Raw genomic sequence first — 15,046 nt, 5'->3', positions numbered from 1 at the left:
CTAAAGTATCAATTGTTTAGATGATCGCCACAAGGGATTAATAAGAACAACACAAGTGAAATTCACTCAGTTTATTTCATTCACAAAAGAAAAACGTTTTCTGAAGGATTAACAGTTAGGACTTTGACTGACCATCACACCTAATTATCATGATTATACCACTATCGGTAATTATTAGATGACGACGGTAATTTTCAATAATTAGACCAGGCAATTGTGAACTTCGGATTACCTCGGATAACATAGCGTGAAACAACGTTGGTGAAATTTAAAAAAAATGCAGATTTTTTGCGTTTTAAATTTTTGCTGGATGAATATTCTGCTGGAAATATTTTTGCGATTCTACTGAGAGACCGCAGAAACGCAGAAATATTGCCCCCGCAGAAATAACCCGCTATACGGTATTGTTTTAAACATATTGCTCCAGTTGAGAAATTTATAAAAATATGAGCAGGCAAGCTTAATTGACCGAATTGACTTAATATTGTGCTCAGGACATTAAACAGACCTCATTCACTGTTTTATCAGATTATTGCTAAGTATACTGGACGGTATCTGTTCGCTTCAATCAGCTGCTTCAATCGTATTTATTTTCAAATTAAGATGAAGGAAAGAGGTTGAATCACTGGATTAATTCATCATGCTTGAGAAGTAAGAGTGCTTTTTTTTCATGCTATCCGCAGTTTCTAACATAGTTTATGCCGAAAATAAATGCTAACTCATTAAAAGGTGGCTAAAAGTGTACCGTTCACCTATAAAGATTCTACTTGTTGCGAAAAATAGTGTTCATCCTTATATTTGGCCGGTATTTGCATTAATCTGATGTAAAATGAAGGTAGGTGTCGATAATTTCAAATATCTTATTTACATAGATCAGGTTTAATTCTAATACTTTTCTGATTGATATAATGATAAGCTACAATTAAAATAAAAGTTTTTAACATATCACTTTACGTTATCCAGGTAGTATAATTTAAAGTAAAACGAAGAAAAAGTATTAAATTCCACCAGATTTTTTAAGATTCTTTTTCTAAACACACCCTTTATACGCGGCGACCCAAACTTTTTTCTTTTCATTTTAGAGTATTCTTATGTGTCATTAAAATAGGAAAATATTTTTAAAATCTAAGCGAAACATTTTTTTTGTAGATTTAGATACGTTTCTTTTTCATTGAAGAGAAGTTAGTGTGGTAAGTAAGTCAACGTGTAAAGATGAAAACAGTTATTAATGATATCTATTATTACAAAATTCTGATATCACCATGTTTACACAGTAACCTGTAAGATAACAGTAAGTGGGATAATATATGTTTTGTAAAGTATCCACATTTTCAAAACTAATTTCAGAAATGCTTAAACAGTGGGAGAAGAACATGCCCTATGAAATAAAAGCGAGTGCGATGACATGCATTTTTTTCTGCCCTTATTTGTCTTAAAAACTAATGTTCTTCAAGGTCACAGAGTATGAACAAATTTTAAACTGTAGAAAGAATTTGATCCCATATCCTTAACCAAACCTAGAGAATTAACAACATTATTAATGGAACTTGTACCCTTTCTTTTATTTCATGACTATTTCCTTCACCAAATGGAATCCTACTATTTGTGTTGTTAATGACTATCATTATTCTGACTATTATGATATTTACGTTGTATTTTTCTATAAAATATGAAACAAATACTGTGAATGGTTGACTTCCTCATGCAATTAACACTAAAGTAACTTTTACGATATCGTATGAGGGGCCAATGGGTTAAGGTCGTTTACTTTAAATCACTTGCCCGTCACCGATGTTGGCTCTTGCGTGGGGCGGATATTTTTGACATTCAGCTGGCTTTCAGAAGGTTGGTGATTTCACTCGGGTTTTCATCTGTGAATAGTGCCCAGAGGGCTCCTTGGGTCTTCTTATACCACCAGAAGCTGGAAAGGTACCAAATAACCAATAATTGTGACGTTAAACTAAACACAAACAACACAAAGATATATAATGTAAGTTAAAAACCATAAATTTCTATGTTTTTATTTGTTCTGATGACAACTTAACCATCTCGTAATCGGTTTAGTTAATATCAATTCAATAACCAATATCAGCTGAAAGCCAAAATCTTTGTACTTCGTCAATTTTATATAACCAAATAGTTTGAGAAAGTCCCTTTAACATACTTGAAGTCAGATTTGGATCCGATATCGGAATTTGCAAATGTGTATTACTGCGCACTTTGAAATGTCCACTAAAACTTATAACACTTATTAGGCATTGGTAATACAATAAGGTTATAATGATAATAGTTTGATTTGGGAGGCTGTGTTCCGTTCGAGTACATTTTTGCCAGATTGGATCCCACGAGGGGCGCAAGCGCCGAGTGTGATCCGATCTTGCAAAATCCACGGGAACCGAATACAAAATCTCACATCTACATACTGTTATAATGACCCTTTTATTATATACCTCCATCTTTTTGCTTGTTGTTTTGTTATCGAACAAAATCTTCATTGTCTGTCGATGTTCAACTAGAAATGAGTGAAGTTTTTGTGTGCGCTATTTATAGAACTGTCTGGTCATACATATTAAATGAAAATAGTCCGGCAGTATACACAATAAAAGGTACTGTACGGATTTTATTTCTGTCTGTTAATATTTCCTTGTGAAATACCAGCCGTATGTCAACGGAATTGATATCGGAATATATTACAGATCAATATAATCACATCTTTATTAATCCTACATGTCATATATTACAACACAAATTCAAAAATGTGACATTATTTCAAGTAAAAATGTAGACTAAGTCTGTATGTAACATTCATTTTAACCCTTACCCTGCTAAATTTCTATAATGACCTTGTCCATCGTCAAATTTGGCCAGTACCATTAACTTATAAAAGGGGTGCTTTCCAAAGAGATACTGGCTGAATAGCGTTAATACCCTGCGCTTTGTTTAAATGTACTGCCATAAGAAAAGTTCTAAATAGAAAGTCTTTTTTATTTTTATTATCATTTCTTGAATGTGGTATACAAGAAAAAAAATCTATCACTGGCGGCTGTAGGTGCAGATTGAAACATGGCTCTCTTTACGTGGTAACTCGGCAGAACCTCGTTACCACTAAACAGTTACCCTCGAGGCCGTATATTCCCATCTGCAAATACAACAAGTGAAAGAATCTTATAATCTACACAAGTCGCAAAGGCAGAGTCAATCGTGTCCAGCATGGTAAGTGTTAATATTGAGTAATATTTCAGTTTATTATCGGATTGTTCAAAGTCATACACATATGAATATATTGTAACAATAAAATTATGAAATACTGTATTGTGTAAGTGTAAGACATATCTATTTTGGTAAATGCTTGCCTATGGCGAGAGGTGCCATTCTTTGGGAGCCCTTTTGTGCTTTGATTATGTATGTTGGAATTGTTATTGTAACAACTTCATATCATAGAGTAATAAAATATGATTAAATCAAATCTTTGTGAACGCAGGTATAGAATGAACATCAGAATTTCAGTTATTGGTATAAACACAGCAGTCAGAAGGTCCACATATGTAAATCTATTCTTTCTTATTTCAACGACTAAGAAATCAATTTCTAGAATTTATTCACTGTGTTTCTGTCTTTCAAGAATATCTACAAGGAATGACTTTGCGGCGAATCGACGCAAAATGATTACATACCACAAACATTATTCTAGGATTGGTTTAACACGCTTTAAAAGACTTTTCTAATTTCAATGATGTATCTCTTTTAAAATTCATTTGCACTGGGGTACTATGTTTCATTTTGCATTGCGCGACTGAAATTACAAAATGCGGTTTTGCTTTGCATGTTAAGACATATATTGGTTCGATATTCGCTTTCTGAGAAAGATGTTATTATACAGGGCAGTTCAGGCTTAATATTTGAATATTTTAGTCTTTATTGCGCTTTGTAATTTGAATTGCATTTTACAGTTCTAATTGCAAACTGTGTTTTTTTTTATATTTTAAAATCTAAGATATACACCAAGTCGTTAATCAGTCTCCGAACGATGGTAAAGCCGACAGTGTCACGCACATTGCAATTCGAATCGCGCGATGCGAAATGTAAAATGTTTCGCAGTTTGTAATTCAAATTACATATACAAAACTGTTCTCTGTAAGTAACTGCTAACATTTCCACACGAATCAAAGGTGGATATCAAATCATTTGAGACACAATGCCTTATTGTCATACGAAGACCGCGCCCGGGGATCGAAGACAAGACGGCGATATCCATAGATATGTGCTGTCCCTGTTGAGCGAGCAAAGAGGTCGGGCTTTCTGAAAGTATATGTCTTGAATTTCGAATACAAAGTCAGTTTGAAATTAGAACTGCAACATATTTTAGTTATCATTTTAAGTTACAAAGCGCAATAGAGACTCAAAATTTAAATTTTAAAGCATAAAAGGCCTATACAGTACATCTTTATCAGAAACCAACCGATTCGCAGTTAAATGTACATCTTGAATTGCAAAAAGGTAAAATAATCAAAAAATGAATGTGAAATTAAAATGATATTGCAGTATGTAATTCAAATCACAAAGTGCCGAAAGGACTTGAATTTTCAATTCCAATAATGGGTGTTTAATTATAGAATTAGGTTTATCTGGGGACATGTCATTTTAAAGTATCAAATTAAGGACCGCAAATGTATATGCTGGCAAAACGTTCTCATCCTGTATGTTCTACACTGTTGAGCGTAACAAGCAAGTGGTCACCATTGTAATGCGAAGAAATGTACGGCTTCCGTCTTTCATGTGTACATGAAAATGAGCAAAATAAGGCAATAAACGTACTTCTAAACTCCTGACTCATTGTACAATACAAAACAAAGTTAATACTGTTATTGAGTAGAGCTAGCATATCCATCACATCACCAAGTGGAATGTAGATATTCTCAAAAAAGTTTTGCAAAAATATACAGCACATTATCAAAATTCCTTGCGGTAATTCCGTGATTAGGAAAAGAACAATCACCACGAGTAACATGCTAGTCGTCCTTGACGGGTCAGCATGTCTACGGGCACTTATGGTAACGCCGTTTTCAGACAAATGTCGGCGATTTTGCATTGTTTTATTCAGCGTTCGGAGCAGTAGGGACCCAAATATAATAATCAAAGCGCAAGGCAAAATCTTTGCTAGTGAGCCGTAGACTATTAGAGACACAAGTCTGATGGGTTTTGCATGTCCTGAATTTATTTCCCAGTCTTCGAACACATATCCAGTAGTATTGTCACGGAATCGGACTTCTTCCAGATTGTGACTCAAATAGTTTGGAATCAGCAATATCACAGATGTGCAAACAACTACACATACAACCAGCCTGGCTCGTATTAAGCGACGCATGCGCGTTATGCTTCCTTTCGCTGGGGAATGGAGATGGTGGTGACGCATAATTGCTAAGGCAACTGCAAGCCAAATAGCGATTGTGTGAGCAGTACTGGAGAAGTTCAAGTATATCAGAAGAAAATGCATCCATACCCAACTGTTCTTCTCAGAAGAAATTGTGAACGCTGAAAACCTGCAGTAAAAATGATACGAAAACGGAACGTATGAAATCATTGTAGCTGTGTCTGCAACTGCAAGCCAAGTTAATATACAATTGATAGGCGTTTGCATATTTTTCCTCGTAAGTACAATGATGTTGATAATGTTGAGAGGTATTCCTATGGCGCAGGTTATTAAGCTGATATAGCCATGCCAGTTGCTGTACGTAATACTGAAATACTCTAAATTCTCACTCTTGTATGGCGTGACGTTAACCGTCGAATTCATCGTGGCGTTTCTGCACCTTGTTTCAAAATAAGGCTTCGAAAACCGTTCACAAATAATGTCCATTGTATTTACAGATAAACCCCTTAACGTATACGATTAATTGACATTCACGAGCTTCCATTTTCTCCTGGACACTGATTAATGGAAATTCTGTGTTCTTAAACCGTATTCATTCTGAAATCCATTCTTGATTGGAATTTCACTTCACATTCCGTCAACTCATTGAATAATAGTTAAAAATTCTCGCGTCCATATTCTCATTTCTATGGTTTCAATTTCCTAGTTAAATTTCATACCATTAATCCTTCCACAATGAAAGTTTATAACTTCCTCCTTGAAAAGAACAGCATATAGAAAACATTATTCCTGTCTTAAACAAGATACCAGAGTGCGTCATTATATATATTTGATTTTCTGAAAAAGGCGTACTGCAAATTAATGATGATATTGGTTGCACAGTGACTATTGACGTCTGTAACGGTTTATTTTATCCTTATTATCAACTTTATCTGTTTCTATTAATGCTCGATAATTGTACAGAGGTTTCTATGGTGACATTTACAGGTAAGGTTACTTTTGACATGCGTGAAGAATCATTGAAGTTTATTTTCTGTGACATCTGTTGTTCATGCTCGCAAGACTTATACATCTAGCGAATTGTACCTGAAAAACACAAACATATATCAATTAAGAAAACACTATAGAAACAAGAGTCATGTTAGACATGGCCAATCCCCCCGCCGGGCATATTATAATTGAAGGCTAAAATTCCTGGTAAGTTAGTGTCTGAAATTATTTTTTTGGGGGGAGAAGCTTTGAAAAACCGTTTAGTTGTGGTCCACATCTCGGGTTTTAAAGATGTGGAGGAAAGAATTATTCAGTGGTGAAGTGGTTTACTGCTAAATTTTATTAATTTTCATGAACAGTATAGCTGTATGATGTTTTTCTATATGGCTACTGTAAAAAGAAGGAATGGAAAGCTAACAGGGAAAAAGAGTGCCAGAATGTCACAATATATGCCCGTCACAGCAAATTTCTTTACTCTAGCAGCTGTATTTGCAAATGGAATTTTAATTTTGTGGTTGTTTAGTAATCATTGTAAGTCTTTTGTTTTTCTAAGTCCACAAAAAACTCCTTACCAGGTAGAGATGTCTTAAAATACACCTAAAATTGGAAAGTAACATCCAGGTTGTACCACAGAAAAGTGGTCTTGGTTTTTCCCTGTGGTCAATTATAAAAATGTTACAACGTAAGTTATTTATAGTAACAACTAATGGAAGTTAATCTTAAAAAAAAAAAAAAAAAAAAAAAAAAAATTGTAAGTCCACACAAAAATCTTTACTAGGTAGAGACTGGTCAAAATACACCTCAAAATTGGATGTAGCATGCATGTTGTACTACTGAAAAGTGGTCTCGATTTTTCCCTACGACTAGTAATGAAAAAGTTACAATAAAAGCTATTTAAAGTAACAACAAAGGGAAGTAATTCTAAAGAAGGGAACTGCGCATGACACTTCGTCTCATGATGGTGTATAATTGTGCCAAGTTACATCCAAATCCCTCCATGCATGAAGAAGAAATGCTTCGGACAAAGTCATTCTTGTATCTGACCTTTGGCCTCTAAGTGTGACCTTGACCTTAGACCTAGGGACCTGGATCTTGCACATGACACTCTGTCTTGCGGTGGAGAACATTTGTGCCAAGTTATATCGAAATCCCTCTATGCATGAAGAAGAAGTGCTCCGGACAAGGTTTTCATTCTTGTATCATTTGACGTCTAAGTGTGACCTTGACCTTAGAACTAGGGACCTGGTTCTTGCGCACGACACTCCATCTCGTGGTGGTGAACATTTGTGCCAAGATATATCAAAATCCCTCCATGCATGAAATGATATGCTGCAGACAATTTTTTTAAGAAAATATGATAAATGGGAATAACTCAAAAAGTAGGCAAGGTAGAGTTATTGTTCTTGCACACTGCACTTCCTCCTAATGTGTTCTATCAGTGTATGAAGTTTGAAGAAAATCCCTCCAGTACTTTTGGAGTTATGCTCCGGACAAAGATCGTTGCGGAGGCACGGACGGACGGACGCACGCACGCACGGACGGAGAGCATTTCTAATATCCCCTTCGCCTTTGGCGGGGGGATAAATAAATAAATGCACACATATTCATACTATGGAGTATGTTTGTTTTTCTATTAAAATGTCCAATAACATGTATATAGACGATGAGTCAAGTTTGTAGCTAAAGGGTAATAGACATTTACGGATTAAGTCTACGTGGACTGTGGACACCTAAGGCGATAGATTTTTCAAGGGGACCGTCTCAACATAGTTTAATTATATTATGCGCGATATGAAAAAGAGTTTATAACGGCAATAGGGTTTGAGTTATTATATCATCACTATGCGGTAGGTGATATAAATTTGGATGTGCCTGTTTTTAGCTCGACTTTTCGAAGAAAAAGTAGAGCTATTGCACTCGCTCCGGCGTCGGCATCGGCGTCGGCGTCTCCGTTGGGTTAAATTTTTTGATAAAGTCAAATATCTCTGTTACTGTCAAAGCTATTGACTTGAAACTTAAAATACTTATTTACTATCAAAGTATACACAAGGAAGAACAATCCCCATAACTCTGATTGAACTTTTACAGAATTATGCCCCTTTTTAATTTAGCATTTTTGGTTAAAGTTTTTGATAAAGGCAAATATCTCTGTTACTATCGAAGCTATTGACTTGACACTTAAAATAGTTATTTACCATCAAAGGCTTCACCAGGAGAAACTATCCGCACAACTCTGATTTGATTTTGATAGAATTATGCCCCTTTTTAACTTAGAATTATTGGTTAAAGTTTGTGATAAAGTCAAATATCTCTGTTACAGTACTATCAAAGCTATTGACTTGAAACTTAAAAAAGTTATTTACTATCGAAGTCTACACAAGGAAGAACAAACCCCAAAACTCTGATTTTAATTTTTACAAAATTATGCCCCTTTTTAATTAAGAATTTTCTGTTAAATTTTATTTTAAAGTCAAATATCTCTGTTACTATCAAAGCTACTGACTTGAAATTTAAATAATTATTTACCATCGAAGTCTACACCAGGAAAAACATTCTGCGTTACCCTGATTTGAATTTTGATAGAATTATGTCCCTTTTTTACTTAGAATTTTTGGTTAATTTTTTTGATAAAGTCAAATATCTCTGTTACTATCAAAGCTATTGACTTGAAACTTAAAATACTTATTTACTATCGAAGTCTACATTTGGAAAATTAATCCCCATAACTCTGATTTGAATTTTTACAGAATTATGCCCCTTTTTAATTAAGAATTTTCTGTTAATTTTTTGATCAAGTCAAATATCTTTGTTACTATCAAAGCTATTGGCTTGAATCTTAAAATACTAATTTACTATTTAAGTCTACAGGCGTAGAAACAATCCCCATAACTCTGATTTGAATTTTGTTAGAATTATGTCCCTTTTCAACTTAGAATTTTTGGTTAAAGTTTTTGATAAAGGCAAATATCTCTGTTACTATCGAAGCTATTGACTTGAAACTTAAAATAGTTATTTACCATCAAAGGCTTCACCAGGAGAAACTATCCGCATAGCTCTGATTGAATTTTGATAGAATTATGCCCCTTTTTAACTTAGAATTTTTGGTTAAAGTTTTTGATAAAGTCAAATATCTCTGTTACTATCAAAGCTATTGACTTGAAACTTAAAATAGTTATTTGCTATCGAAATCTACACCAAGAAAAGCAATCCCCATAACTCTGTTTGGATTTTGACAGAATTATGCCCCTTTTTAATTAAATGTACTAAATTGAACAAACATATATGTCATTACAGAATAACTGTAGAGCATTCAATCGCAGAACTGAAGTGTTACAAGAGCGTAAGCTCTGTATGGAGGCACTCACGACAACGACTTTCAAGAACCGTACACGTCTGTGCATTCCTTGTGTGTAGAAGAAAACATGTCGGATTGATTGTATAAACTGATAACTGTCAACAAGAAATGAACTTCATTTCATTCATGTTTATGCCATAATACAGTATAAATGGGAAGATTTTTTATTTTGATTATTTTCCTATCTTCTGTTCATTTATCTAGTAAAAAAGCTGTCCATCTCTTCGTCCATCCACTACTGACATATTAAAACAATAAAATTATACAAATACAAAGTCTTTAACGCTAATACAGAAATAACAAGTGCTCCGCCAAGCGGGGCAATATACGCCCAAAGGATTATATCAGGGGATGGGAGCAAAATTTAAAGAACTTTACTGTTGAAGGCCAAACGAAAAGAACAACAAAGGGAAGAAATTCCCCGAAAAAACTCTAAGTCCACTAAAATCATTACCAGGTATAGATATGTCAAAATACACCTTTTCTTTGCAGGTACCATCCATGTTGTACCACAGAAAAGTGGTATCGGTTGTTTTTCCTACGGCCAGTAATAAAAATGTTACAAAATAACCTATTTATAGTAACATAAAAGGGAAGTAATTCAATAAAAAATATTGTAAGTTAACAAAAAATGGATATGCCAAATAAAATCAAGAGCACCGCAATGCAAAGCAACATAAACACAAAACAAAGTCATGTGACCTTTGACCCCTAAGTGTGACCTTGACCTTGAAGCGAGCCATTTGCTCTGCACGTCGTCTCAATGTGGTAAACATTTGTGCCAAGTTTCTTTAAAATCCTTCAGGCAGTTCAACAGTTACACATCGCATTCGAAACAAAGTTATATGACCTTTGGCTCCTTAGTGTGACCTTGACCTTGTATCTAGCCATCCAAAACATGCGCACTGCACGTCGACTCGATGTGGTGGACATTTGTGCAATGTTTCTTTAAAATCCCTCATACAGATTAAGACTTACAGAGCGGACACGAAACAAAGTCATATGACCTTGACTCCTAAGTGTGACCTTGACCTTAAAGCAAGCCGCCTGATACAGGAGCTCTGCACGTCCTCTTGATGTGGATAACATTTGTTTCAAGTTTGTTAAAAATCCTTAAGGAGCGGAGTCGACACGAAATTGTTAACGGACAGACGGACAGACAGACAAACAGGCAAACAGACAGCCAGATGAACACCTGTGGTATCCCAAAATACGTCCCTTCAGGCGTATAATAACCACAAAGGAATGGAGACGCAAGATATTACGTTTTCAACAGTTTTCACAATGTTTTACCAGCTGACCTACATTTTGATCCCAACTGACCCAGTTTAGACTTTTTCATGTTGGACGACGACGACGATGGAATACGGATACATTGCGATCAGACTAGCTCATCTTTTCAACTTTGTCGCAGATGCGCAACTTATAATATTGAAGAACATTTCAGGAAAGTGTTATGACGCTAGATCAAATACTTTTTGCGATATGTATAACAAAACATTTCTCTGGCGAACAGACGGACGGACAGACAAATCCAAATATTATCCTGTGCAGTGACATATTAAGCCAGACCTTACCATCATTATAGGAATGTTTTCCTACCAAACATAAATTAAAATTATCATGTTGAGACGGTCCCTATAAAAAATCGATCGTCTTAGGTGTTCACAGTCCACGTAGACTTAATCCGTAAATGTCTATTATCTGTCCACGTATGTAGAAAAGCGTAGAGAACTTGTATACGCATCGAATAATAACGAAACTCTACCAAAGTTTTGATTATTTTGCCAAAACTCGCCATGATTCGGGGAAAAACCAGTGTGTGTCTCGGGGTGGGGGAGCTAAAGTTGCTAAACACTGAGTTTTGAATGTTACATTGCTATTCGAATAAGCTGACACAACAACAAGAAGCGTATGATTTCCAGTCAAATTATGTACATCTCTATTTTTATATGTTATAATAATAATAATTGGCAAAAATTGATTCTGGGACCATAACATATAATATGTTACTATTTAAAAGTTAATTTAACAAATGTTGACAAACAAACAAACGCCTTTGCTGCACAAGGAAATCATTGAGATAATAGATCTGCTTAAAGTCAATTGCCTACCGATAACAAGTTTTCCATTAATCTTGATATAATATTTACTGATATAAGATATATTCAATTCATTTGTTGAACTGATGATATGTCTGCTTTTAAAGCGAGGGCTCTTGCACCATCTATTACCGTAGACTCCAAAATGGCGACTTTCCAGCTTTGGCGTCGGGGAAAGACCCTAGGCGCCCCACCGTGCATTATTTCGACACGAGCGGGTACCTAGGTAGAACTACCGATCTTCCGCAAGCTAACTTGACGGCTTTCTCACATGAAGAATCCGTTGCCCAGAGTGAGGCTCGATCCCACATCGATGATGGCAAGCGATTTGAAGTCAGCGACCTTAACCACTCGGCCACTGAGGCCCCTTCAGTTATACATGATGTGCCGATATTTGATATGCTATAATATGCTTCAAGGAAAATCAAACCAAAATAATATTAAGAAATGCTATCATGCTGAACTGAGGAGTGTAAAAACCCAACTATTTCAAGAAATAAGAATTATTCAGACATAACAACGACAGCCTCAGTTACACATTGAAATGACTATTCATATTATGTATTCATCAAAGCAGATACGGAAAATACGGGAATCTTCAGCCAAACAATATTTTACCCTGTCAAAGGTATTGTATTAATGGAAATGTCATTACCTTCTGTTTGTGTATGCAAGTGAAATAAAATATAGAAGCAAACCCTCAAGCTTATGCCCTACATTAAAACACTAATACAGTAAAATCGTTTGGACGACTACGAGGGGCGTTCAATATGTAATGTTACTCCGTATGTAGTTCCGTAACCGCTGGTTATTTTAGATGTGGTTTTCGGCACATTTTAGAGCAATTTATTGGCAACACAATGCTATATAAAGTATAAAAATCGGCAAGTTCAAAGTTAAAATATGATTATTTCAGCGAGATGTACTCAGGTATACTAGACCATAATTATAATTTAAGTTTGCCCTGGGCATCTAGAGTCTCAGAAAAATAGAATAACTTGTAAAATCACAAAATTCTATCATTTTTCTACGAGGTACAGCAATTTGTGATGCGTTTCCGTTTGTTTTAGACTATTTATTGCATTTTTAATTTTACAACACAACTAAAAAATCTTAACTCGAGGTTGATTCCATCTGGATTTGGTGTTGAGGGCGATTATTCAAATTGTAAGAACTAGTTTCGCAATAGAGAATTAAGGTACTAGTATCAACTTAAAATATAAGAATGTTTTAAACGATGATTATTGCGCCTGACAAAATTGCAGAGGCTTTTTGTACTCATCTTATAATTTTTCGAGTAAAAATATACACACTCAATTCAAAACTGTAATATACTTCTTTTTTAAGTTTTCATATGTTTTTGAGAAGATCATGATTTGTTTTATCTGTTTGAACTGAAAATTGAACTATACTTCTAGTTGTTGAATAGTAGAATCAAGGAATTGCATATTACAATCTCAATATTTTGGACATAAAATTGTCTAGTATACCCGAGTACACCTCACTCAAATGATTATATTTTTACTTTGAATCTACCAATTTTTATAATTTACATAAAATTGTGTTGCCAATAAATTGCTCTATAAAGTGCCGAAAACCGCATCTAAAATAACCAGCGGTTACGGAACTACATACGGAGTAACATTACATATTGAACGCCCCTCGTAGGTAGTCTAGAAATATCGCTACATTCTTGAGTTCTTGACTATTTTTTTTGTTTCATTCATTTGTTTTCCACTGCTTGTCATCTAATTTTAGTTGAAATGAACTGAAGCGCATTAAAGGAAAACGACAAAGTCAAATCTGTAAGAAGATCCCTTTGAAGCGTACAATGCAGTTGCAATTTGAGGCAGAAAGCAAATTGTTTCAATAAATTAACGGAATAACGTTTCACTCGTTTGTAAAACGATATATAGAGGTTAACAAAGATATTGTCGCAAGCAAATGAGGTGATGAAATGATTTTCCTTGAACAAGAGTCAAGTGCAGAAAAGTCGACAAATCGCTTGTTTGAAGATAATGCTTTTAGCAAATGTGTTTAGGTCGACTGTTGTTAATGAATAGCTGCTTCGGATTAGTTGAAAAAATTGTAGAAAACAAAATCTCGTATAATTCAATGTAACATAACCTAAGTGGATAACAATGCAATTTTGACAGTAACAAAAGTCGTTTCAGGATCAAGCAATATAATGTTTTCTGCGAAAATCTAAATACTTTGTAAATGCCTGGCTGGATGCAAAGCCTTAAAGAAACAGATGTCAATGGCCATTTTGCCTACAGGCGTGCTTGAAAAGAAATTGTAATCAACTGGATCAGGTAAGCCATATAAATTGATACATATTTCGTATCTGACATGTAATCACATCTTAGTTGCTGTCTCTAAATGTTCGGTTAAATCACGGGACTTTTCTTGCAACTGAAGCCTGAAAATTAGCATAAAAATCATATAATTTCTACATGTACATTAACAAGTCCACCAGTATGCATTTTCTACCAGACACGAACAAAACATGTACATTTTAGCAGTGTTATATAATGGAGATAAGTCTTCAGATTTTGTTTAATGATATTTCGTTAGATATAGATACATATACATATATATTCATTGCAACAGATACACACATACACCTATATATATAGCAAAGTGGTTGTCTTTTCCTTGCAACAGATACATATACATATATAGCAAAGAGGTTGTCTTTTCCTTGCAACAGTAACATATACATGTATAGCATAGTGGTTATCTTTTCCTTGCAACAGTAACATATACATTTGTAGCATAGTGGCTGTCTTTCCTTGCAACAGGTACAAATATATGTGTAGCAAACTTAATCACTTTTACTTGTAACAGGACTTTGTGTTTGTTTATAATATTGTAAGGGGTCTAGCATTTGAAAGAATGGTCGCTAGCATACGAGCATACGATCAAAGGGGTTTAGAACTGAAATAATATATACACACGTAATAATCTTGTTCAAAATATACATCTGAGTCAAATCATCAAGATGATAACGTTATTTTCATTATCTTAGTTAACTCGTCAAGATGATTGTAATATTATCGTTATCATTATATGATTCAAATCATTAAATGATGGCGTTATTTTATAATCTAAGACAAATCATAAAAATGAATATGCCTTTATTATTATCTGAGTCAAGTCATAAAAATTATGATGCTATTAATACTGTCTGAGTCAAATAATGTTCTCTTACCACATGACTATTTC

At 34.6% G+C, this 15,046-nt stretch overlaps 1 protein-coding gene across 1 annotated transcript in view; it reads right to left on the bottom strand.

The window, feature by feature from the left end:
- Positions 1–2,005: 2,005 nt before the first annotated feature.
- LOC123528240 (G-protein coupled receptor dmsr-1-like) overlaps positions 2,006–15,046 on the bottom strand; it is a 52,472-nt gene continuing 39,431 nt past the window's right edge. The window contains exon 2 of the mRNA XM_045307968.2: positions 2,006–6,457. Coding sequence (XP_045163903.2) covers positions 4,691–5,857 — 1,167 coding nt within the window. The 5' untranslated portion in view covers positions 5,858–6,457 and the 3' untranslated portion in view covers positions 2,006–4,690. The remainder of the gene's footprint in view (positions 6,458–15,046) is intronic.

Source organism: Mercenaria mercenaria, chromosome 14 (genome assembly GCF_021730395.1).
Source record: "Mercenaria mercenaria strain notata chromosome 14, MADL_Memer_1, whole genome shotgun sequence".
Lineage (NCBI taxonomy): Eukaryota > Metazoa > Mollusca > Bivalvia > Venerida > Veneridae > Mercenaria > Mercenaria mercenaria.
This window is presented reverse-complemented; position numbering and strand designations above follow the sequence as displayed.